General features: G+C 41.0%; 1 protein-coding gene across 1 annotated transcript in view; it reads right to left on the bottom strand.

Annotated features, from left to right (window-relative positions):
* The window catches only part of LOC129186413 (dihydropyridine-sensitive L-type skeletal muscle calcium channel subunit alpha-1-like), a 61020-nt gene that overhangs the window by 6774 nt on the left and 26783 nt on the right, over nucleotides 1-27463 (bottom strand). Inside the window, exons 27-38 of the mRNA XM_054784672.1 lie at nucleotides 25636-25746; nucleotides 23033-23116; nucleotides 22916-22963; nucleotides 21435-21461; nucleotides 20490-20615; nucleotides 12201-12266; nucleotides 11348-11439; nucleotides 8930-9089; nucleotides 6103-6230; nucleotides 4453-4549; nucleotides 2484-2586; nucleotides 1387-1488 (exon numbers count right to left, since the gene is read on the bottom strand). Coding sequence (XP_054640647.1) covers nucleotides 1387-1488; nucleotides 2484-2586; nucleotides 4453-4549; nucleotides 6103-6230; nucleotides 8930-9089; nucleotides 11348-11439; nucleotides 12201-12266; nucleotides 20490-20615; nucleotides 21435-21461; nucleotides 22916-22963; nucleotides 23033-23116; nucleotides 25636-25746 — 1144 coding nt within the window. The remainder of the gene's footprint in view (nucleotides 1-1386; nucleotides 1489-2483; nucleotides 2587-4452; nucleotides 4550-6102; nucleotides 6231-8929; nucleotides 9090-11347; nucleotides 11440-12200; nucleotides 12267-20489; nucleotides 20616-21434; nucleotides 21462-22915; nucleotides 22964-23032; nucleotides 23117-25635; nucleotides 25747-27463) is intronic.

Raw genomic sequence — 27463 nt, 5'->3', positions numbered from 1 at the left:
CAAGACAATACACAACATTGGGTCTACGAGAAACAGACAAGATGAGATTTTTACATTACTTTTAAAAAAGTACAATGAAACAATATTTTTAAAAAACAATGCACAGAGTGAACGCTCTTCCTGCCTGTTTGGAGGCAGGAGACGTGTTATGATTAATTAATTAATTAATTATCGTCCCAGGCCTAGTGCCCATTCATTTTTTAGAACGAGAAATCTTGTCACGTTTTAATCTTGCGAGATCTTGTGACACGAGATCCTGTGACACCCAAAGTGCATATGTCACTTCTTTAACTCTGATTATTTTTGTCCATACGCACATTTTGGGTTTCTGGCGTACGAAAACTTTTAGTCAGAATTCCATGCACATTTTTATAGATGAGACCCCAGAGCACTTCCAAAACATTACGTTCCCCTCTTTATTGCAAATCTGTCAGGGATCTTCAACTTTTTTCCACTCTATGAACACTTAAAGGAAAACTGCACTTTTTTGGAATTTTGCCCATCATCCACAATCCTTATGAGACATGAACAAGTCTTCGTTCTAAAGATGTAAAAACAGATTTAAAAAAAGAAGCAGCTAAGAAAGCACATAATGGGAAGCACTTATTCCGCCTTCTGAAAAAAATCTTCAAAAAGCAGCAACAACCCTCCATTTACATAATGTGACCTGCATATTAACCAAGCTACAGCGACATTGTTATTATTATTGTCATTAACATTGTTATGCCAAAAAACTACGTTACTGGCGTAGTGACACCTTGTCACACCACACCAGCTAGCTACTAGCCGGCTAGCGACTAGCTTCACCACACACTGGCGTGTCAGTGCCACGCTCACAACGCCTCAGGCCACTACCGAAAGGTAACGCTACATATTGGAGCTGCCGCCACTGCTGCTGTGGTTTTTGACTTTGGAAAAGTTAAGCTTTCCTTTCTGTGTTGCTGTGTGAAATCAATGTGCCCAAGAAAGCAGTTTTGCTAATTCTTAAAATGACCAAAATATGGCAAAATACTGTAAGTGTTACATGTTATCACGAATGTACCTGTTGCTACATGGTTACAACATACTGTATATATAAAAATGCTAAAAGTTGTTGAAAGTTTTTGGAAGTGTTTTTGTTTTGTCCGTTTTTGAATCGGGCTTTATAAGCGGGTTAGGTGTGTCACATTAGGTGCATTAATTACCTGCCTCTTTTAGCAGTTTTTATGTCTTTACAACACACACACAAAAGAGAAAACATATGTGTTCGTGTCTCACATAATGATTCCTTGATCGCAGTTCATCATTGTAATGGATAGATTTGTCTTGTTTCCACTGTATTAACACTTAACATCACACTTCTCTATTATGCACCCCACCCCCCGCTCCCCAGCCCCCCATACTGACCTCCAATGGGTGGGATGACTTGGTCCAGTAGTTTCATACTAGTTCGCTTCCAGATCTTCTTAATAATCGCTCTAAGCTCCTCATTGGCTTGTTCAAAATTCCCTGATAAAAAAAGATTAATAGTAACAATTATTAATTATTTATAGCATTTACATCAACTTGCACATGTCTGCAAGTTTCAACTGTCTTGCTTCTCTCTCGCTCCAAGTCAGCTGGGATAGGCTCCAGGATACCCGCGACGCTCGTAAGGATAAGCGGCATAGAAGATTGGTCGATGGATGGATGGAGTATACAGTCAGCAAGAATGCATGCAGATATGGTTAGCTATTTCAATCAGTCTCTTTGTACTTTGAAACGGCTACCTTTCAGCATTAACCAGCATGTCATTGCCGGGAATAGAGTTTGTACCATATCAACAAAATGATACCCTGCGGGGCCAAAGAGAAGGTCACACACAAATGTTTAGTTGTACTGCCTTAAGTGTGATTACGTATTTGCTGTGGCATCGTTTCCACAAGCTTCTCCATTGTCACAACATGTATTTCTGTCCAGAGTACATTCATTTTCGCCAAGATCATCTTGACCCCTGTGCATAGTGTCCCCACTGTCCTTCCACTGTTTAATGATGCGTTGGACAGTTGTTACCCTGATTTTTGTAGTTTCAGCAACATCCTTAGATGTTTTCTCATGCTTGATGCATGCCAATCATTTGTCTTTTCTGAAACCGGTCTTTTCTGCAACAGCAGGATGTGTCTTTCATAGGAATGGGTATCGAATTCAGTACTTTTATAGGTACTGACCGAATTCTGTCCACTTACTACTACTACTGCTGAGTACCGATTCACACAAAATCAAACAGTACCATGTTTCGGTACCTAAACGGACCTTTGTGACTGTGAGGGAGTGGAAAAGTTGAGAGGAGTGAGGAGAGGAGAGGAGAGGAGAGGAGAGGAGAGGAGAGGAGAGGAGAGGAGAGGAGACGAGAGGAGAGGAGAGGAGAGGAGAGGAGAGGAGAGGAGAGGAGAGTTGGTCAGGCAGTTTATATTCTCATTAAACATGTCTATTATAAACTGCTGACAAAATCCAAAAGCACAAACCTTCTGTCTTTATTTTCAGTGCCGTTCTAACAAGGGCAAACAGTGTCGCATTGAAGGTGACTGTTCCGTCACTGTTGAGGGGCATGTTCATGGAGACTAGCCTCTGCAGCAAAACAGAGAAAGAAAATCAACATAAAAACAGCTTCAGATCTTTTTTTCTAATGACTTTTCATGTTTCATTTGAGCTTTTTTAAAATGTATTTCTCTCAATTCAATATTTTTCAATATTGACCATTCATTAGAATTTATTATTGTCTGATAATATCTCACAGCCCTTCCCTGAGTTCACCACCTTGCAAAACTCCTTAACTGTTATGGTGCACTTTGGCTGAATTGCAGTGCTGCTTTTGCACCTTCTATGATTATTGCCAAAAGGCATGTAGATTCATTTGTTTGTGTGCTTGATTTAGAAGACAACCCTTTCCTCTTGCAAAGAACAGGGTGATCGAGACAGAGAGAAGCGTGTGTTTGTGTCACATGCACGACACAAGCAGCATTAGTCAGAAATTCTTGCAGCTCGAGTGGATGGAGGCCCCTTGTCGGCGTCCCTGAGCAGTGTTCTTCCTGTCTTTTAACACATTTTTGGAGTTGTCAAGTGCTTGTCTTTATTTCTGTTGTGCCAAAGTTTTTTCTATTGCTAACTTTTCCAAGTGGACCTTGGATACATTTTTTAATAATACATTCCCCATGTATTATATGGCTTGTGCTAAAATGATGAAAATATTAGGAAAACCAGATTTTATTAAGCAAACTTTATCTCAAGCTAGATCCAGATATATTTGGTCAGTATAGTCGTCCCTCTCTACATCACAGTTCGAACATCGCTCCCTCACTCTTGCGTGTTTTTTCAAAAATGAATTAATTAATTATCGTGGGGGGTGGGTTCCCAAAATAGGCCGCAATAAGTGAAATCCTCAAAGTAACCAACTATATTTTTGTACAATTATTATAAATGTTTTAAGGCTGTGAAACACCTCACCATACACTTTATACACTTTTCTCTGACAGGCATTAACATTTGATCACATTTCTCTCTCAAAACTCAAATTCCGTGAATTTTAATGATCAAGTTATGAGATTGGACAGAAAAATGAAGTGACTTTCACTCCTCTGATCGTGGCTTGTCGTGGCTGTAGCGTTTTTGTATCCTTGTTAAAACATATTCCTCCTCATGGTCCTCCGTGAACCGAAGATTCATTTACAACATTCCAGGCGCCCAAAAATAACTTCTGCCTTCATTCAGCATGTATGATCGCTAGCAGCTAGCAATCACACAACAGGAAACAGAAAGTCCTGTAAGGAGATTGATTGACAATGGTCTACAGCCAATCAGAACGCAGAACACAATGGGCGGGTTCTCCCTTAGCCAATCAGGACTGTTGTGGCTCTATATTTACTGAAACAAACTGGACACGTCTGGACACGCATGCAACTCTCCCATGAGTATACACCCTCTACTGGTAGCAGTAGTAAAAACAATAACAGACACATGCGACAGAGCACAGATAGATCACTCTAATACACCACAAGGCCGCAGAACACAATGCGCGTTCATACACTGTTAAAAAAAAATGTGAAAAAAATGTCACTTTCAAAAAATCAGCGAATCTGCGAAAGGTGAACCGCGATGCAGCAAGGGAACAGTGTACTCCAGGTGGAGCATTCCCAAATGTGTATGATTTTTGCTTCATTAATAGATCAGAGCTGAGGTTTATACTACAGTACACAAGCAATACTAATGATAGCCTAAAGAGTCCAGATCAAGCTTTGACTTCTTTTGACTTATGAGTATAAAACGATCATCGCTTTAAAAATGCGTGTGCGGATGTGTTTTTTTTTTTTTAATAAACAGAATGTACATTTAGCCCACAATGAAGCAAGTAAAATCTCACTATTCAGAGAAATCAAAGACTTGATTGAACGCGGAATTTCCATGTGACTACACTGTTTGCTTGGTCAGTGCTCATACCTTGCAGGCAATACGATGAGGACAAAACTTGCCAAAACCCAGAGGAGGAGGTATTCGCCGTAGGAGTGTCACTACATCAAGGTGCTTAATGCGCCCCCTGGGAATAAACAAATATGCAAGTACACATGATAATCAATTAAATTACAATGGATTATAATGGATTCAAATGTGCAGTAACATTGTAAACTTTACACTTGTGTTCACAGCTCCATTTTATGCACGCCGTCATGCTGACGTCTGTCCTTGGTGTGCATGTACAGCCATGGAAAAAATGATTAGACCACCATTGTTTCTTCAGTTTATTGTGCATTTTAATGCCTGGTACAACTAAAGGTACATTTGTTTGGACAAATATAATGATGATAAGAAATATAGCTAATAAGAGTTTAATTTAAGAGCTGATATCTAGCAACTCCCATGGTTTTCTTGATAATACAAGCGTCCCAACTAATGAGGGTTTTTCATATACGAGCCGTCTCTCGGCTGGCTAATAGCTTTGACTATGAGCTAAAATTTGGGTTACGCCGAGGACAGCTATTTGGGGGCTTGGGTCAATGTGACAGGCGGAAGTGAGCGAGCGCTCAATGCGGTGGCAGTAAAGGCCTGTGTAGGAATTTATTAGCCTTATTATTATTATTTATTTGTGTTTTTTTAGTGTTTGTGCTTGAACTGCTGTATTTGTCAAAGTTGACAAGACCTGTGATGGCAAACATCCACGTCGTTGAAGTCGCCAGACTCAGAAAAGTGTGACAAAGTAATCAATATTTATTTTTCTAACACCCTGTTTTCATTTCACTTCATTGGGTGTTTTTGCAAAGCTTTATTCGTCATGTTGGTCACAATTAATTTTGTGAAATGATTTGCTTGAAGGGCCGCACGGTGGCCTAGTGGTTAGCATGTTGGCCACACAGTCAGAAGATCGGGAAGATCTGGATCTGAATCTCCATTTGAGCATCACTGAGCATCAACCTGTGCATGTGTGGGTTTTCTCCGGGGACTCCGTTATACTCCCACATTCTAAAAACATGCATGTTAGGTTAATTGGTGACTTTAAATTGTACATAGGTATGAATGTGAGTGTGAATGGTTGTTTGTCTACATGTTTGTCTATATGTGCCCTGCCTCTCACCCAAAGTCAGCTGGGATAGGCTCCAGCATACCCGCAACCCGAGTGAGGCTAAGCGGCATAGAAAATAGATGGACACACTGATGAAGATTAAGCCCCAGGTTATACCTCAATCACTGATGATCACTGAACTCAGGTCTTTTAAAAACTTTGAAGTCCCACATGACCTCAAGTGTTTACAAAAAAACAACCAACAAACAAATCTAAAACGCACAGATTTAGAGCGGCATTATTTCAACATTTTTGGCAGAATTATGGGTTTACAACTTCAGTTTAACTACAGCAATAATATTTTATCACCAACCACAGATACACAAGGTAATGACGCCACCAAAGACTGAGACTTGTGGTGTCGAACAAGTAACATTATTGTGAAGTATTGTGAAGCAGGATTTAATTTGTTGGTGAATTTATAATTCTGTCAACTGGTAGAGACTTGTGCTTATGCATGAACAAAGATCAGCAGACTATCAGCAGGGACAAATAAAGTCACATACTCAGTCAGTACAAACACAAATACGTACGTGGCTTCAGGGTCATATTCTGCCCAGATTTTCTTGAACTCATCCAAGTGCTGTGGGCCAAGGATGGACCAATCGCGTGTCAGATAGTCAAAGTTATCCATAATGACAGCCACAAACAAGTTGATAATCTGTTGGTGATAGGAACAACATAGCCATTCAAGTCATTGAAGTGTCTAAATAACCTTTGTACTGCTGTGTGTTGTAGTGGGTTTTTTTTATTTTTTTTTAAATTTTTTATAGTATTTTACCATGCCTTGGGCGTAATAGTACAGATTTTCAAATTAAATGAGACTGATGCTTTTTCTACATGATGTTAGTGTACCTTCAGAGACAGGTCGGTATGTAGCATATTGACTTAAATGTAAGATATAAAGAAAATATTTGTTTCCCTTGAAAACAGTGTGAAATAGATGGGTGGTCTTACAATTGGGGCATTGAGGTTAATCCATGCAAACCAACTGCGCATATCCACACAACACTCTAACAGAGGGACAGCGCTTTCAAAGCATTTTTCTCTTATGTATTTGTCATTTCTGCATGCAGAAATGCATTGACTGTAATTTCAATGCCGGTCCATGTCTTCAGTAGTATTCTTGGCTTCATAGAGGTGCACAATGGTGCAAAGTATATTTTAGAAGCTATTTGGACAGTCTGTGGCTGCAAAAATGACAAACATGATCATCACGGCAGACAACATTTTGTTTTGGAATATCTGAGTTTTGTCACATAAGTTGCCCAATCATGTCTTGAAATCATGGATATGGTTTTTACTGCGTAGACTTTGTCTTTTTTCCCCCCACATATTTATTCATGTCTTTCTCTTTTCCGTGCATTCTGAAGATATAAAAACAGATAAAAAAAGAGGCAGCTCATTAATGCAGGAAGCACTGTCATCTGGGAGAAACTCGGAGGAGAACCGCTGCTCCTCCGCATTGAGAGCAGCCAAATGAGGTGGCTCAGGTAACCTGGTCAGGATGCCTCCCGGACGCCTCCCTGGGGAGGTGTTCAGGGCACGTCCAACTGGTAGGAGGCCTCGGGGAAGACCCAGAACACTGGGAGGAGAGGTGGGGAAAGGGAAGTCTGGGCTTCCCTGCTTAGGCTGCTGCCCCCACGATCCGATCTCGGATAAGCAGAAGAAAATGGATGGATGGAGCTCATAAATGCACATAATTGGGCACACCTATACCATCTACAAATCCCACTATTAAAACACCTCCAAAAACAAGGTTTTATGTCTTTATGTCAAGGTTTTGTATTCATGCTGTGACCATGTAGTAACAGGCACATTCATGATAACATGTCATACTTACAGTATGGTGTACTTTGGTCATTTTAAGCATTACCAGAACATCCTTCCTGGGTGCATTGATTTCACATAGCAACACAGAAAGGAACGCGACACCTACTGTTAATTTTTCCATACTAAAAAAAACCCCAAAAAACACAGCAGCAGCTCCAATATGTGGCGTTAGCTTTTGGTCGTGGCATGAAGGGCATTGTGAGCACGGTGCTGACGCACTGTGAGCAAATGTGTGGTGAAGCTAGTCGCTAGCCGGCTAGTAGCTAGCCGGTGTGGTGTGGCGAGGTGTCAGTAATGTACTTCTTTGGCGTAACGATGTTAATAATAATGACAGTGTTGTCGTAGCTTGGTTAATTATGTAAATGCAGCGTTTTTGGCATTTTAAACATTTTTTTTTCAGAAGGCTTTATAGGCAGAATGGGTGCGTCCCATTACGTTCATGCTTAGCTGCCTCTTTTTATCTGCTTTTATAGCTTTACAATGGCCAGAAAAGACAGAGATGTGTGTTCATCTCTCACATAAAGATAGTGGATGATGGGCAAAATTCCAAAAAATGTGCAGTTTTCCTTTAAGATAATGGTGATCAATGAAGCAGTCATCAAAGGAGCAGCTAAGAAATATGAGCAATATAATATGATGAATGACTTCAACACACCAAAAACCTGATTTTAAAAATATCTATTTTGTCTTTTTTGCTAAAAAACTAATTTTTCCAAAAAAGCGTCTGAAAAAAGTGGTTGTCTCGTATTCAGGGTTATCTCATATTCGGGTCAATATGGTGATTATATCTCAAGAGTGTGGCCAGCTATTACAGTGTTTCCCATATCGTCATTTATTTGTGGGTTAGGGTCACTATTCAATTTGAGCCACCGCCACCTGTTGGTAGCTGGAGGTTTGCATCGTAACGTCGCTCCAAATTTCAGTATGCATTAAAAGTAAAAAAAAGGAAGCGTTTCTTTTGCCATGAATTTACTTGGAAATCAAATACAAGCGGTCACGAAAGGCAAAGTATTTGGCACAGGAGCGTACCTCCACAAGATGGGTGTGTGTGCATTAGCACCGCCGTGAAAGGCGGGGCATGGAAGCACGCTGCCCAGCCTTCGATGAGCGGGAGTCTTGATCGCAAGACTGCTAAGAAGACAGCAGGGAGACAATCTTCCGTCATTTGGTAACACTTGGTCTTGTCGGTGAAATATGTAAACCAGGTGTGTCTTAAGTGTGGCCTGAGGTCCTTTTTTTTTAGCCTTTTTAAAACAATTACATTTATTGCCAATTCTGCAAATTAGATGATGATGTCATCGAGACACCAAAGGCAAACAATCCACCATCATAAATAGATTGCAGTCCTGTGGAAAGCACTGTATCAAGGATAAGAAACTTAGTTGAAAGCAAAAATGTTTTTTTTATCAAAAAGAATAATATAAATAACAAAATAACTGACTTTTAAGCATTTTTCCAGCGGGCATAGACAGATGTACACTGACTTTTTAATAAAGTTAAAGTGGTCACATTCTCACTTTTTCTTACCAGAAAGGCACAGAGCATGTAGAAACTGATGAAGTAAATGACTGCAAAGTTGGATCCACAGGTAAACTCGTCTCCAGGAAGATAATCTGACTTGGGGTCACATTTCTTTCCATACATACTCGCCAGCATCACTTCATGCCATGCTTCCCCTGTTGCACACCTGCAAATAGCAGTGAACAGTCACTGAAAAAGCCAGCAACAACACATTTCAGGACACTTGTTGAATTTGCACCACCCAAGCATCATATATACACATACACTCCTGATGAAAATGTTAAGACCAATTGAAAAATTGCACACTTTTGTGCACTTTTGGATCTTAAGGAGGTTCTAAGTAGAGCTTCAAAACGTCTGTGTGGTAATGACTGGCGTTTTCAACAGGACAACACTGCACTTCACAAAGGACTTCTTCCAGAGGAATAAGCTCACTTTTCGGGGCCATCCTGCGTGTAATCTTAATCCAACTGAGACAATTTTTTTTTCTAATCAGTTCCAGACAGTGGATGCCCTTCGTGAAGACATCTTCACGACCTGGAGCAACATTCCCACTAGCCTCCTGGAAACACTGGCATCAAGCATGCCCAAACCCATTTTTTAGCTGATTAACAAAAATGGCACAAAACCTTTTTTTTCAACATTTGATTTCTATTTTAGGAGGGGTTTAGGGCATTTTTTGAGCAATGGTTTTAAACTTTTGATCATGAACAGCCTATTTCACTTTAATTCTTGTTTACAATCAATCGCCTACTGAAATTTTTTTTTGTCTCACTCCCGTTTCTTCTTTGTGCATTTTGAAGCACTACTTAGAACCTCCTTAAGATCCGACAGTGCAAAAGATCAATTCTTGCAATTTTTCAACTGGTCTTTTTGATCAGGAGTGTATATATAAAGTTTGTGAGTCTTTGATGTATTTATTTATTCGGGACAGGGCACATCAACGCAATCAAATTTAACTTTTCTGACTTTAGAATCAGCAAAAGTGCATATGCATGCTCTGATTTTCACCTATCGAGTCTCTAAGAAGACATTGAAACTTTTAGATAGAAAACAGTAGTATAATAAAGTATAATATGTTAGACTTGGACAACTACCAGATGTTTTTGGATGTCTGTCTTGTCTTTAAGGTTCTGAATGGACTTATGCAGAAGAAAACTAACAATCCAGCCAATACTAGATTGTTAACCAGGGGTGACAGTAATATACAGCGATGTAGGGCTAAATTTAGCCAAATGGTTGTTTCTATCAGAGGCACACAGTCATGGAACCATCTCATGTTAGAAACTGTGACAATTTCCCAGCCTTCAAGAAAACACTAAAACGGTGGTTAAAGGCAAACCGGTCCTTTGCTCATGGGTAATATCCATTCCAAGCTGATGACTATTTATATTGCCTGACAACCTGTTTTATGTTTACTGTAACTGGACTTGTAAGTTATACATGTATAATGTTGTCTGTGAATGTATTGTATATTTGTTTTATCGTCTTTTCATGGTTTTATGGTGTTTTATGTGTGGTGTCATTTGTAAATGTATGTGTTTTATTGCGCCTGCCTTAGGCCAACAGATGAAATGTATTATTGCGGCTAATTGTGGCATATTTACGCTGATTTTTTTTGGTTTCTCATATGTTGATTAATATGCAGTGTCATAATCAAATAAATAAACAAACGAATGAACAGTCTGATACTTCTGTACAGGCTGTAAATAAGCCAGGTTATAGCATATTTGCTCATTTTCATCTGTAGTCCCGCGGAGAGGATCGCCACACTTTCTCCAGCTGTCAAGGGAACTAGGGACATTGGTACGGTGTCCAATTGCCTTGTGGTGATCATCCTGTGTTACGTTAGGATGGAACCTGCCTGGTTCACGCACCTTCAACTCGGTTTTCTTGCTACAATGAGGAGGCAAACGTGTTGCTGTAGTCTTCCACAGCCAGTCGATAGCAGATTTGTTTGGGTTAGTTTTTTACAGCGGATGCCCCTGCTAATACAACCCTTTGAGTCATCACCTTCTTGGGACCCTCACTGGACATCTCCAGTGGTTGGGTGTTGGGGTCCTTGCAGGGAATCGAAAGGCAGCAGCGTGTACCACTACACCACCAGAGCAACGAGGCGGCAAATATTACCTTGTTTAACATTCTTCTCTTTCATATTCTTCTTTATGGACCCTCTCAGGGTACAGGGGATTTCCAAAACAACTGCCACTGAACACTATTGTTAAGTACAAGTGAGAAGTACGTCTAAAGCCTGAAACGTCTTGTTTGTTGTATAGGATGTTTATTCATTTTGGAGCACATGACTGAGTTAAGCTTAAAATGAAGTATTTGTCTTAACAGGAATTTGTACGTTTACTGCCCTGAGCAACTATATATTTCATGGCTGTTGCTCGATATTCTTTCACATGGAATTTTACCACCGACCTGAATAACAGGAGCACAGCATGTGGAAATGTCTGGAAGTTGTTGTTTCTGTTAATGTAGGTACCATCAACCAAAGCAATTTTCCCGAATATCTGCAGGGAAAAGAAGACTAGTGAGGATAATCTTGCCTTTCTCAAAGTGTTCCATAGTGTGGGTGTACTTGTATGATTCTTGGAATCCCTCGTGCCACTGCATATAGTATAATGAAAGGTAATACTTAAGGTGTAAGGTACACAAAATTACAGTAGTTAATGAGGAACCAACCTACCTTATCCGAACCCTAATCACTACTCATTCGTTCCTCATCAGTTCCTCAGTAACTGGTCTAAATGTATGTGCTTTAGTCATTAGTTCCTCATTAGTTCCTCAGTAACTGGTCTAAATGTATGTGCTTTAGTCATTAGTTCCTCATTAGTTCCTCAGTAACTGGTCTAAATGTATGTGCTTTAGTTATTAGTTCCTCATTAGTTCTTCATTAGTTCCTCAGTAACTGGTCTAAATGTATGTGCTTTAGTTATTAGTTCCTCATTAGTTCCTCAGTAACTGGTCTAAATGTATGTGCTTTAGTCATTAGTTCCTCAGTAACTGGTCTAAATGTATGTGCTTTAGTCATTAGTTCCTCATTAGTTCCTCAGTAACTGGTCTAAATGTATGTGCTTTAGTCATTAGTTCCTCAGTAACTGGTCTAAATGTATGTGCTTTAGTCATTAGTTCCTCATTACTTCCTCAGTAACTGGTCTAAATGTATGTGCTTTAGTCATTAGTTCTTCATTAGCTCCTCAGTAACTACTGTATTTTGTGTACCTTATTGTAGCGTGTGACCTAATAAAACAGTGGGGATGTGTGTATGTACCTGCATTCCAACGACAGCATATATAAAGAACAGCATTAAAATGAGCAGGGCCACGTAGGGAAGAGCCTGCAAGCAAAACAGAATTAATTACTAATTTTTCCACCACAGAAACCTCTGCACGTTCCCACGTATAGTGCGATAACACACTGATTTTGTTTCCGATTTGATACTGACTAAAATGCTGGCTGATATAGGCAATATCAATTTGACACAGATACTTTGATAAATGTAAAATTTTTTATTTCATATCATAGCATATCAGAGCATAAAGAATACAATAATTTTTTTAATTAATTAATTAATTAATTAAAAATATTTATATTTATTTATGTTAAACCCTGTAAGTATATTGACATTACAACTAGGGTTGGGCATTGAGCATTGATTTCACTGGAATCGTTCATTTATTAAAATTTTGATCCTTATGTTCGGTGATGCAGCCCGCCGAGCGGCAAAAATGGCTGCATGACACCAACCAAGAAGAAGCCGGTGAACACCCACGAAGAAGAAGCGACGGCGCTGGAAAGACAAATGTTTCAGACAAACATTATCTCAAATTCAAGATTCAAGATTCAAGAGAGTTTTATTGTCATGTGCATGGTAAAACAGCAGTTATACCATGCAATGAAAATCTTATTCTGTTCATTCTCCCAAGGAAAAGAAAGAAAAACACAAGAAAGAATAAGAACATAAGAAACATAAACACATATACATAAATACCAAGAAATTAAGCAACAACAGAAGAGACATTAATGCAAATGACTGAAGTATCGATATTTTGATTTCAGATTTAATTTTAAAGCATGAAGAGTTGAAGTATTGATAGTTCAGTATCAATCCACAAATCACTGCCCACAGAAATTAACCAGGTTAAAAAAAAAACTCTCCTAACCCCAAAGTTTCCCTGATAGAAGTATCATAGTGGAGTAGAGCTTTTAATATTCCCAGGAACTTTTCCAGGTTGGGCTCTGTGCTGAACAACACTAGTTGATGGAACACACTTCCAGCATTTCTGTTCACCTGCCATCTTGAACTCTTTGACCTCTTTGACCTGGTATCCATAGACCACCTTGGGTGACCATATTTTGATTACCGAAAACCGGGACACTGAAATGATACTCAAAGTTTACTCAAAGATGCCTTATCATTTTAATACATTTAAAGTATGCCTCCTCTGTATGGACGTTTTTTTTTTATTTTTTTTTTACAAAATATAACTTACAAAGTACTATCTATAACCAAAAACACAAACTCAGAAAGGCCTCTCAGAGGTTACAACTACATAACTAGGGATGCTCTGATCAGTCAGCCACCAATCGATAACGGCCGATTTTCGTGAAAAAGCATATACCGGTGATCGGCATATACCGATAAATGCCTTTCAACGGCAATCACAAAAGCCGATCGCTTGTGCCTCATACAGTTGCAGCCTACAGCGATCCCTGCGTGCAATGTAGTGTCTTGCTCTAACGTCTTGGGTAGGATCCCCCTCCCACTTCCCTTCACACTGCGCAGGCGTGCCAAAACAAAACAAACATGTCTGCCATGTGGAACTTAACTACCAACACATGCCATGAAAAATATCTCGCAGGGGTAGCACGTTAAAAAGCCTTAATTTAAGACGACATTTGAAGAACAAGCACTTGACAGAGTATGGTGAGTCTTTGAGGCTCACAGTGTGATCATCAGTCAAATGGCGGCCAGAAAGCTGGACACACGCTTGTATGTGCGTGACAGTCAGAAGGCTAAGCAAATAACCCGAAAAATTATTGAATTCATCGGACGAGATGACCAGCCTTTGTCAGCAGTGGAAGACACCGGGTTCACCGGGTGCTCTTGCGCTTGGAGCCCAGCTATGTGCTACCTGGAAATCCTGCCAGAGCTCCATCAGACAATGCACTCTCACATCCAAAGTCTCCTTAAAGAAGGCGTCTCATCCTCTCAAGTTTCACCAGTGATATATTTTGTCTTGAAAAAGTAAATAAAATATATGTTTGTCTAAATTGACTAACACACATTTCATCTTGAAAGGCAAGTTACAGTAATAACAATAAAATCTCAATTTTGAGAACAGGCTAAATAGGCATCTGTTAACCTAACCTGAACAGGTGGTATGTTAACATAACATATAGTTATTCAGATAACTATAAACAACCCGCAAAGTAATCAATATTCATGGCCTTGGAGACATAACGGCACTGTTGACAAGCCTCTCTCGGCAGCACGTTGTCCCTCCAGCTGTGGCCACAAGCTTTTAGCCGCGATTAGCTTTGTTTTCTTCCAGTAAGAGTATCCTCCACTTTTCGCCAGTCCCTCATAAGTTTCTCGTTGACTCCAAACTTTCTTTCTGCTGCTCGATCACCGTTTTTGGCTGCATATTTCACTACTCGCAGATTGTAATCTGCAGAATATGATTTTCTTTTAGATTTTCTTTCTGTCATGCCCATGCTGAAGTAAGGGGTGCGCTGCAGCCATAAACTGTTAACTGTTCACCAATCAGAGGCGCCGATGACATCATTTCCGTAGACGTATGATAACAAACATGGCGATATACAGTAGAAGCTACATGTGGACTGCTAGCGCTACAAAATGAAACATGTTCTTTATTAAAATGTAGAATATGTTGATTATCACTACAATGGCGTGAAGTGTATTTCATTTTACCGATCAAGAAAGCACTCCATCGGCTGTGACGCTATCATTACTGAAATAATTGTGTGTCTGGCAAATTATCCTTGTTTATTGAAATAGTGAAGAACAAGGCAGGCATATATGAGGGAAGCTTTCAATGTGCGGACGAAGCAGCTCAGTCAAACGAAATCACAAGCTTCTTGCCATGCTAACATTCCCACGCCATTTTTCCAAAATAACGACATATGCGTGTGAAAGTTGTCCCACCAGCTAGAGGTCCGATCAGTTCCTAAATTGCTATCGTTAGCGGGGTTGTCGTAGCTGTTTAGCAAGCAAAGCAGCAGCAGTATAGCGTCGTTCCTCCGAAGCCCACAATGCCGCCTTTGTTCGTTCAGTTTTCCAAAAGCTCTGTTTTTAAGGACAAAAACCTTTGTTTGGTTGTGGATGAGAGGTCAAAACGCATAGAAAAATATGCAGTTTTAAAATATCCGTATTCATGTGGACTGGGCCTCTGTTGTCTTTGTCTCTGTTGGCACACAAGCCGAGAGCACCCTCTCGCGGCTATCAGTGTGAAAACCAACATATATAAGTCGCTTACAAGTCGCTTACAAGTACATGTTTCAGGATCAGCCAAACCATGAAAAAATTGGGACTTTAGTCCGCAAAATACAGTACCGGTACTAATTTAATGAGTAATTACAAACTTTTCCGGCCCCCTGGCAGTCAGGGGACCTGGGAATTGGCCTGAGTTTTCCCCCTGATACCTTATACGGCACCCCTGGCCAATAGCACTCCTCATAAATAAATTGAAAAATGTATAATTAATCCATGTGATCTGTATTGGTAAAACCCTGCAAAAAACCCAGCAGCCCCAGCAGCATAAAACCCTGACTGGAGCTTCCCTAGTTCCACCATATTTTCATATCCATCCATCCATCTTCTTCCGGTTATCAGAGGTCGTGAGGCAGCACCTTAAGCAGGGTAGCACAGACTTCCCTCTCCCCAGATACTTCATCCAGCTCCTCCCGGCAGATCCCAAGGCATTCCCAGGCCAGTTGAGAGACATAGTCTCTCCAACGTGCCCTGGGTTTTCCCCAAGGCCTCCTACCGGTCAGACGTGCCCTGAACACCTCCCCGGGGAGGCATCCTGACCAGATGCCCAAGCCACCTCGTCTGGCTCCGCAAGAGCAGTGGTTCTACTCCGAGCTTCTCCCGGGTTACAGTGCTTCTCACCTTATCTTTAAGGGAGAGCCCAGCCACCCTAAGGAGAAAAATTTGGCCGTTTGTACCTGCGGTCTTGTTTTTTTGGTCACTACCCAAAGCTCATGACCATAGGTGAGATTGACCGGTAAGTTGAGAGATTTGACAGATCGATGCAGGGTGCGCATCACTGCAGACGCCGCACCATTCCACCTGTCGACGTCGTTTTCCATTCTTCCCTCACTCGCGAACAAGACCCCGAGGTACTTAAACTCCTCCACTTGCGGCTGGATCGCATCCCCGACCCGCAGATGGCACTTCACCCTTTTCCGAGCGAGAACCATAGACTCGGACTTGGAGATGCTGATTCTCATCCCAGCCACTTCACAATCGGCTGCGAACCGATCCAGTGAAAGTTGAAGGTCACTGCTCAATGAAGCCAGCAGGCCCACATCATCTGCAAAAAGCAGAGACCCAATCCTGCAGCCACCAAACCGGAACCCCTCAACGGCTATAAATTCTGTCCATAAAAGTAATTAACAGAATCGGTGACAAAGGGCAGCCCTGGCAGAGTCCAACCCTCACTGGAATCGGGTCTGACTTATTGCCGGCAATGCGAACCAAGCTCTGATACCGGTCATACAGGGAATGAAAAGTCTGAATTAGGTGGTCCGGTACCCCATATTCCCGGAGTACGGTCAAATGCGGTCAAATGCCTTCTCCAAGTCCTCAAAACACATGTAGACAGGTTTGGCAAACTCCCATGCACCCTCAAGAACCCCGCCGACAGCGCAGAACTGGTCCACAGATCCATGACCAGGACGAAAACCACACTGCTCCTCCTGAATCCGAGATTCAACTATCTGGCGGCAGATCCTCCTCTCCAGAACCCCTGAATAGGACTTTCTTAGAAGGAAGTGTGATCCCACGATAGTTGGAACAAACCCTCCGGCCCCCCTTCTTAAAACGGGGATCACCACCCCGGTCAGAGGCACCGCCCCCCAATGTCCATGCGACGCTGCAGAGTCGGGTCAGCCAAGACACGCCCGCAGCATCAACGGCTTTAAGGAAATCCGGGCGGATCTCTTCCACTCACTAGGCCCCACGGGCCACAACATCTCGAGTGCAGGTTAGCAGCACACCATCCCCACCATACACAGTGTTGCCCATGTACTGCTTCCCCCTGCTGAGACGATGGACAGTGGTCCAGAATCTCTTTGAAGCGTCCAGAAGTCATTCTCCATGGCTTCTCCGAACTACTCCCATGTCAGAGTTTTTGCCTCAGCGACCGCCAGAGCCACAGATTGCTTGGCCTGCCGGTACCCGTCAGCTGCCTTTGGAGTCCCATGAGCCAAAAAGGCCCGATAGGACTCCTTCTTCAGCTTAATACATATTTTATTATGCCTAAAACACTATCCGTTTGATAAGTTTCAATGGTGCCGAAATAACTTTAAAATGTCTGGAATTAAATAATGACAGAAATAATGTCTCTTCTGTAATAGAAAATTTGACCAGTGAGAAAATAATAGCTCTTTTCTCCAGTTTTACTGAAAAAATGTATTCATTACAGCACATGCAGCAGTGTCCTCATGCCAGTTAAACCACAACATTTTCAAATTTTCTAAAAAAACAAAAACAGGACACCCAGGACAGCACATAAAAACAGGACCCACAGTCTAGGCCTGTAGGTGGTACAGTTACACAGATGCTCTGTTTCAACTTGTGTCTGCATAAGAGCCTTTCAATGGTGTAAAACCAGATGTATGATGGATGTTGTGATTGTTTATTGTTTTAAGAGCAATGTTTTACGAGCATTTATATGCGCTCTTGGTGAAGGACAAACTGAGATAGGCCTGCTGTGAAAGTGAACGTAAAGTTTCCAATGAAACATCACTCCATCTTCCCATTGGTGGAAAAAAATTCAATCAAACAGAGATGGAGCAGGGTAAGCCAACACTTCCACCACATTATTTGTTGTGTACATAATAATTTGTAACTGCATGCCGGAGGCCTTGCATGGCTTTGAAGACAAATAATTCTTTTTGTTCTGGAGACTGTTCCTGTCTCCACCATCACCCATGAGATTTCCTGACCGTCCGGAATTCTTGGTGAAATCAGGGATTAAAATGGTTCCCGTCACTCCTGACATGGTAAGATCAAGGATTATATCCTCAAAAAAGAAACTCTCCCTCCTGAGGCCATTTCATCAACCAAAGCTCCCCCAGCTCGGCCTCCACCATTGGTGCCCATAGCTGTTATTCCCAACAGCGTCAATGCTGTTGTCTACGACACTAACGGGCCTCTGCGTTGCTAAACCTCATAACATCCAGAGGCCCAGGGAGGGAAGGTTCTCGCCTAAAACAGATGGAGTTTTAGGCAATGTCAAACCACATTGATTAGTCAAGAGACAGACAGTTAGACTGTCTGATCAAAGCAATATAATCCACATTCCTTGCAAGAAAACAGCGCCCACTTCAACTCCAGCTGATCTCAAACATGTTGTACTCAATGTCAGGTCTTTAAGTAATAAATCATTTTTAATTCATCATTTTGTTTCCTTTTACGATCTTGATTTTATGTTTTTAACTGAGACATGGCTCGACAAAAACACAGCTAATGCCGATTGAGTCTAGTCCTCCTCATTTCAACTTTGTTTCTCAAACGCAACAAAACCAGAGGGGTTTCTGTGCCTTATTCAGGGAAAATATACTCACCCAAAAAGTGTAATTTGTGTAATTTTTCTTGTTTTGAGTATGTGTCATTCAAAATGGTGTTAAAACAGACTTCCATACTTTATATTGCCATTTACAAACTACCACAGATTTGTTTTATTGATGATATTACTGAATTACTTTCAGTTGTGTGCACTGATTTTGACTGTGTGGTCGATACAGGGCACTTGGACGTGCATGTGGATGTAGCTAATGACAGGCATGCTAAAGAATTCACTATTATTTTTCTGAAATCATCACCAACTGTAGTAACAACTCTCGTGTACCGTTTGCTTCAGTGAACAAATTAACAAACCCTCCAGTTTCACTGCCCTTACAAATCATTTCTACATCTAAGTGCAATGAGTTTGCAACATTTTTTCACGACAAAGTTCAAGGTATAAAAAATGCAATCATTTCCACAACACAAATAACTATTCTGCAGCCAGCTAGACATCTCGAGCTGACACATTTTATACTTGTCATTGACAAAGCAGTCGAAGAGATCATCTGCAGTCTTGATGAGTTATCCACTAGATTTCTAAAGTGTGTGCTGAGCAGTTTGCTACCACGACTCACACGTCTAGTTAACATCTCACTTCAGACTGGAACATTTCCAAAAGCCCTAAAAACTGCTGTCATTAAGCCTCTTCTGAAGAAGAGCAGTCTTGATACCACAGCTATCGGCCCATATCAAACCTGCCATTCTTGGGAAAAGTCTTATAAAAGGTTGTAAACCAACAGCTTACTGGCTGTGCCCTCTCTAACAATGTGCTTGATACTTTCCAATCAGGTTTTAGGCCCCACCACAGCACTCAGACAACTCTGATCAAGGTGACAAATGATACCCGTCTGAACACAGATGCAGGCAAAGTCTCAATTTTAGTTCTGCTGGACCTGAGCGCCGTCGTTGACAAAGTTGACCATGTGATCCTATTACAGAGGTTAGAAAACTGTGTGGGAATTAATTAATTAATTAATTAAGTCATTCAATGTCTTGTATTCTTTATGCTATGATATGAAATACACTACTTTTTCAAATTTACCAGACACATTATGCGAATTTGCAAAGTATCGGTATCGATACTGACGTATTTGTCACACTCTATGTCTGTGTCTTGTCAGTTTGTTTATTTTTCACTTTTATGCCTTAGTTCTGGTTGCCGTGCCTTTGTTTTGTAGTTCTTCCTGTTTTGTGCTGCTCACTTTTCATCTGCTTTACTTTTCTGTTCTTATGCACCTGACGCTAATTTGTGTTGCTGTTATTTAGTTCAGCTGGTTGTGTTTGCCGTTCGTTGGAGCATTGATTCAGTTTGTACACGTTTTTGGAGCTTTGTGCCTGTTTTCTGTTGCTGAATTTTCTGCTCTACAATCTTCATAAATTCAATTACTTTTACCTGCGCTTGGGTCATGTCTCTGCATCCTGAGGTCGTTGCCAACATTACACCATGCTTCGTTGCGACAGTATTGAGGTATTTTGTTTAAAAAAGCTTTAAGCATTCACACAACTCACTTCCACATTTGAATAAGACTGAAACATGACTTCGGATAGAGCCATCTATGTTGCTGGTTCTAGTTTATCTTCATTCTTATCAGTCCTGTGCTCTCTGTAAATGTTAAATGGATGTTGACAAATTTTGAAAACACAAGTGCAGTGTCATTATGGTCTTCTCAGTTCCTCTGAATAGTTCAAAAACAACACAAAAGACCTCTTTACTGTTTTTTGGGTGGTTGGGATGAAACTGACCTGAAGGGATTTTATAAAGGTCCACAGGAGATTCCTTATTCCTTCAGAGCGATTCAAAAGTTTCACCAGACGCATGACACGAAATAGTCTGAAGAAGGTGACCGACACACTCATGTTCTCTGAAGACTTTTCAGAGAGATGGAGTAAGCAGAACAGTTCAATGTTAAAGGAAATCTGCACCTTTTTTTTTTTAAATTTTGCCCATCATCCACAATCTTAACGTGAGACATGAACACACGTCTTCTTCTTTTCCGTGTGTTCTACAGATATAAAAGAAGCTAAAATGAGGCAGCTAATTAATGCATATAATGGGAAACACCTATTCCGCCTATAAAGCCCGCTATTAAAAGACCTCCAAACACCTCCAACAAGGTTGTATGATTTTCTATCCATGCTGTGACCATGTAGTAACAGGTACTTTCATGATGACATGTAATACTTACAATAGTTTGCCGTATTTTGGTCCTTTTAAGCATTACCGGAACTTCTTTCCTGGGCGCATTGATTTCACATAGCAACATAGAAAGGAACGCGTGCAGCGCCATGATAGCGTGTGTGGTGAAGCTAGTCGCTAGCCGCCTAGTAACTAGCCGGTGTGGTGTGGCGCGGTGCCATTATGCCAATAACGTAGTTCTTCGGCGTAACAATGTTAATAATAATAATAAGAATAATAACAATGCCGCTGTAGCTTGATTAATATGCAGGTCAATTTATAGATTGTTGGCGCTTTTTTGAGTTTTTTTCAGAAGGTAGGCGCAATAGCTGCGTCCCATTACATTCTGAGCTGCATCTTTTCAGCTGCTTTTCTATCTTTAGAAGGCACAGAAAAGAGAAAGACGTGTGTTCCTGTCTCACATAAGAAATGTGGATGATGGGCAGCGTTCTTTGAAAATCAAAACTCAGCAACAAAAAAAAAATGTGCAGAAAAATTGCATTGGAACTCACGGCAATTGCTTGCATAGGATCCACTGCCTGTAAAAACACATATTTACATATTAAATACATATTTATATTAGCGTTCGTTGGCATAGCAACAAAATACACTCCAGTACAGGAATTTGATCCTATTCGATCCTGATGCTATTCAATACTGCCCAGACTGGTTTTAATATAATTTTAATATAATTCAAACAATATATACTGTATATTAAGGGTGCACAATAATTATCGGACCGATAGGAGGGAATTAGGACGTCAAACCGATAAATTTGATAACATTAAATATAGCTCCGTTGACCGATAATTAAAAAAAAAGGCTCCAATGAGGCGAGTACTGTGTGGGTGAGCAAATCAAGCACTCCTTTTTTCTCCTGAATGTGACTTTAACAGCCTGTCGTAACTTCCCTTGAGCTCACTTGTAAACAAACTTTCCGACAAAGACATTTAGTGTGCTAAAGGAGTTGTACTAAATCCTCCACGATGCTGGAAAAAACCCCATCAAACACACAAAAAACGTTACCAGCCACCTGAAACGCGGGCACTGCAGTTCTGGTTGCCATGCCTTTGTTTTGTAGTTCTTCCTGTTTTGTGCTGCTCTCTTTTCATCTCCTTTACTTTTCTGTTCTTATGCACCTGACGCTAATTTGTGTTGCTGTTATTTAGTTCAGCTGGTTGTGTTTGCCGTTCGTTGGAGCATTGATTCAGTTTGTAGACGTTTTTGGAGCTTTGTGCCTGTTTTCTGTTGCTGAATTTTCTGCTCTACAATCTTCATAAATTCAATGACTTTTACCTGCGCTTGGGTCATGTCTCTGCATCCTGAGGTCGTTGCCAACATTACACCATGCCTCGTTGTGACAGTATTGAGGTATTTTGTTTAAAAAAGCTTTTAGTACTTTAGTATTTAGTACTACCAGGGTATGACAATTGAGTGAATGCATAGTGGGTTCGGTGTAAAGAGCTTTGAGTGTCTACAAAAGGAGTTATATAAATTCAATCTATTATTATCAGGGCCCGAGCAACAACAGATAGTTGTGCAGGCCCCCGTGTAAATGTTTTTTTACCCATATTTTTTACATTTTTGGGTCAAATGACCTCCCCATACTTAAAAACTCAATGCTGTTCAGAGTCCACAGGGTGTCCCTTAAAAATGAACCTGTTAGCGCCTACTTTTTGAATACTCAGCCCCCACCCAAAGACCTTGACCTTGCAGCATGGTGTTTGGTAGACTAGCATGTATAAGTTGACCTACGGAAAAGTCACAATGACCAAAATAACACAGGAGGTTGACCATTTCTGCTGTACCCCCTACTGGCATATGTCATAATTGTGCTCCAGGTGGTCCGATTTCCTTCCAACTCAAGATACTGTGGGGTTTCTTGAGTTGCAAGGAGATGCGAGACTCTGTTAAACTTTACTCACAGCTTAAATTATTATTATTATTATATGAGCTTTCTGGCAAAATGTACAGTACATGAATTCATAGTTACTTCGCAGCCTTGGAGACAGTAAAGCCCTCCAGAAGATTCCAGTGCTGCCTGTGGAAGAGGACAAAAATTCAGGCAATCCAATTGGGAATAAAGTGGTTTGTCAAAGGAAATACTCACATCAATTTCACTCAGAGTCACATCCACAACACTTCCGATGACAATGACAAAGTCAAAAACATTCCAGGGGTCTCCAAAGTAACCCTGCAAGAACACAAGGTGGGATGAGAGCACATTTTAAAGCTACCACTCATACTGTTTGTGTAGCTCAAACAAGCCACCGAGTCGATAATAAAAGATAATAAAAGATTGCAAGAGAATTTAAATATGGTACATGGTGAATGTGTTCAATTCTGTTATAAAAAGTTCAAAACATTTTGTTTGGTAGATAATTTTCTGTTGTACAATGCTGCACGGCAATACATTTCAATGATGTCCCATTGGTAATATGCATATGTACCGTAATATGCTTTTGTGTTATGAACAGCTTAAGTGAGCAGCAATTTCCGGCTCCTTCAATGCTGCAAGGAGTCTCCCTTGTGAGTGTTTGCCTTGTGCAGCGCACATTATATGTCATAATATAAGTTTGATGGCATTTTATCTCCTGTATTGCATTATCTGGCATTTAAAAAAACGCCCCCCAAAAGGATCAGCTCAGATTGTCCTTTCACTCCCACAGTATGGCATTAACTTTCATAAACAGTCTCACGTGGGGAAGATATTAATGTAACTTTGATGTTCTATGGTCTGTATCTGATGATGTGCTGATTACAGAATGTACAGTCGTACACAAAGGTTGGACACCATTTTCATGAATCAATGGATATTTGGATCTATTATTGCGTGTTGATAAATCACATAACTGACGGCTACAGTAGTATTTCAGAAGTTAAATGAGGTTTATCGGATTAACACACGATATGCAATACGCATCAAAACAAAATTAAACAGGTGCAGAAATGTAAGCACCCCTGTCCATCCATCCATCCATCCAGTTTCTATACCGATTCTCCTCTTTAGAGTCGCGGGGGCATGCTGGAAGACAGGCAGGGTACACCCTGGACTGGTGGCCCGCCAATCGCAGGGGACCCCTGTCATTTTGTTAATTTTAATACAGTGTTCCCTCGATCCATCGCGGTTCAACTTTCGTGGACTTGCTGTTTAGCAGATTTTTTTAGTGCAATTTCAGTGGGAGGGTTTTTTCGTCGTAAGAATGCTGTTACAGGCCGAGCCTGGCTTTTTAAGAAGAACTACATCATGGGAAGTTGAGTGTTTTAGTTCTGTGCTTTAGCACGAGGCGGCGGTGTCGCTCTATTCTCTCTCTCTTCTGTCTGCACCGCCCATTGTCTTCTGTGTCCTCATTGGCTGTAGACCATCGTCAATCAGTCTCCTTCGTGCCGACTCCTGTTGTGGTCATGGCTACCTAACTAGCTAACCGTGTGAGCTGCTTGCTAACTGCCAATACTGTAAACAATAGAAGAAACAGAAGAAGCTAACTGTGTTAGCTATTAATACAACGACAGGAGCAATGTGTTTTAACAAGGATACAAAAACGCTACAGCCTAACAGTGCCAGGACGAGGCACGAGTGAATACGTGAATACGTGTGAGTCACTTAATAATTTCTTGTGTCCAACCTTGTTTTTGATCATTAAAACTCAAACAAAATTTGAACTTTGAGTGTTTAAACGAGAGAGAAATGTGAGAAAAATTTCATGCCTGTCTGAGAAAAGTGTATAAAGTGTATGGTGAGGGGTTTTACAGCCTTAAAATATATACTAATTGTAAAAAAATGTCACTTATTGGGAACCTATCCCCCGCGATAAGTGAGGAAACACTGTACCACTATCAACCTAGCACTGGCTAACTGGACCACTATCAAGCTGGGTTTTGTGAGCTCATTAAGCCTTGAACTTCATAGATAGATGCATCCAATAATCTAATCAAAGCTATTTAAGGTGGCCAGCTGCAAGTTGGTTTTCTCTTTGACAGTACAGTGAAGACGGGCAACACTGGGTCCTCAAAACAGCTGTCCAATGACCTGAAAATGAAGACTGTTCGACATCACGGTGTCCACGAAGGCTACAAAAAGCTATCTCAGGGCTTTCAGCTATCAGTTTCCACTGTGAGGAACACAATGAGGAGACAGAAGACCACAAACACACTTAAGGCCAGAAGTGGTAGGCCAGGACAAATATCGGAGAGGCAAAGGCAAAGGATGGCGAGTCCTGTTATAGACAACCCACAGACCACTTCCAAAGAACTGTAACATCAACAAGCAAGCTTCGTTTTGGAATAAAGTGCTGTAGTGATGCATTTTGCGCATCTTCCGTTAATCCAATAAACCTCATTTTCACTTTGGGAAACTTCCAAAAGATATGTATGTAGAGAAATGCTGCAAATTCACAGGCAGGCTACCAGGACGTTTGGGGCACCAGACCTGAGGAATATCAATCTTTAAAGACTTAGGATATAACATTTTACAGTATTACAGTAACCCGTTGCATGTGTTTTATGGTGTTCATGTGTTTTGGATTTTGGATAATTTCTGTGTTTGGAACGTTTGGACGTTGCAGTGCTTTTCTCCCTGTCAGCCACTGTAGTTTTAGCATGTTGTTAAGTAAACAACAACAAGGAATTCGGACCACATACTTCATTTTTTATGTTTGCGGCCCTCTTTGGACACTCCTGGTGTATAATGACAATGTATTGATGTTTACTAACCTTAGCTTTGAAGGCCATTAGTTTCAGGATCATCTCCACAGTGAAGAGCACAGTAAAAATCACATTCAGCATGTCAGACAGGTGCGTAACGTGGTTGGACTGGTTGCAATGCTGTGGGTTCAAATACAAACAGACATGTGTAGTTCATATGGCAGCTTTCCTTGCAATAACATTTGAATGTGCATTCATGTCTCTGAATGTGTGTAGTTGTGTGTATGGTGCCCCTCCCATGAACTCAAGCCAGTTGTGTCCCCCCTACCTTGGAAATCTAAATTTTGCCTGTGTGTGTACGAGTTCCACTGCAAGTGATGCAAATTGAGACACCCTGATATCTTATTTGAGGGATTTATTATTATTATTATTATGTACAGCAGGGGTCACCAAGGTTTTCCTTGTGAGAGCTACTTTTACAAAATGAAAATGGCCATGAGCTACTCATTTTTGTAACATTTATTTTCAGAGCTTATTTTAAACCCAAACAAAGCGAATATGCTTGTTTTACCAGAACATTAACAAGATGCTGGTGTCCACAACTCACATTTTGTATTTCAGAATGCATTTCTTTCTACTGTTCTTTCATTATTAACTGAAAACCTGAATGAAAAGCAGGCTTGCGGGCACCTCATGTGGTCGTGGGGGGCTACCTGGTGCCCGCGGGCACCACGTTGGTGACCCCTGATGTGCAATATGTACACTCCTGATCAAAATTGTAAGACCGGTTGAAAAATTGCAAGAATTTACATTTTGGATTGTTGGAGCTTAAGGAGGTTCTAAGTAAAGGGAAAGACAAAATGGGAGTGAGACAAAAAATGTTTTGAGTAAGGAATTTATTGCAAACAAGCGTTACAGTGAAATAGGCTTTCCATCAGCTGATCAAAAGTTGAAGACCACATCAAAAATGTGGATTCAGTGTCATTTTCTGTCAGGTATTCACATTGTCATGGTCTCTTGATGGCAAAGACAGAAAAGCTTTCTCTCTTTGAACGCGGGGGGAATGTTGAGCTGCATAAGCAAGGCCTCTCGCAGCGCACCATTGCTGCTGAGGTTGGATGCAGTCAGACACTCATTTGAAACTTCTTCAAGGATTCTGAGTGTTAGGGAACAAAAAGGTCAAGTGGTAGACCCACAAAATGTCACTGGCCCTGAGCTGGAGGATCCGATTGGCGGTCCATCAAGACAGGGGGCCATCCTCGGCCCAAATGAAGGTTGTTACTGGTGCTGAGTGCAATCCAACAACCATCAGATGCCATCTGCCAGAGAAGGCTTTTAAGAAAAAAAAAGCCTTCAAAGGCCTTGTCTCCTTCCTTCATTCATTCACTCATTAATTTCCTACGTAGCTGGAGCCTATCCCAGCTGACTTTGGCCGAGAGGCGGGGTACACCCTGGACTGGTTGCCAGCCAATCGCAAGAAACATATCGCGTTGATACCTATGGACAATTTAGAGTCACCAATTAACCTAACATGCATGTTTTTGGAATGCGGGAGGAAGCCGGAGTACCTGGAGAAAACCCACACACGCACCATACAGAGATGTCCAACGGAGTTTCAAACCTAGATCTTCAAGATCTCCTCACAGTGTGGCCAACAAACTAACCAGTAGGTCACTGTGTGTCTCCTTCAATGCCACAAAATTGCCTGTTTGGAATTTGCAGGAGAGCACCAAACATGGGACATTCAAAGGAGGAAGAAAGTTTTATTATCTGACGAGAAAAAATGTAACCTTGACAGTCCTGGCGACTTCCAACGTTTCTGGCATGACAAGGATGTCCCTGAGATGTTTTCCACACGGCACAATGGAAGGGCCACCATCATGATCCTTCAATAGAA

The sequence above is a fragment of the Dunckerocampus dactyliophorus genome, chromosome 8 (genome assembly GCF_027744805.1).
Source record: "Dunckerocampus dactyliophorus isolate RoL2022-P2 chromosome 8, RoL_Ddac_1.1, whole genome shotgun sequence".
In the NCBI taxonomy this organism is placed as follows: Eukaryota; Metazoa; Chordata; class Actinopteri; order Syngnathiformes; family Syngnathidae; genus Dunckerocampus; species Dunckerocampus dactyliophorus.
This window is presented reverse-complemented; position numbering and strand designations above follow the sequence as displayed.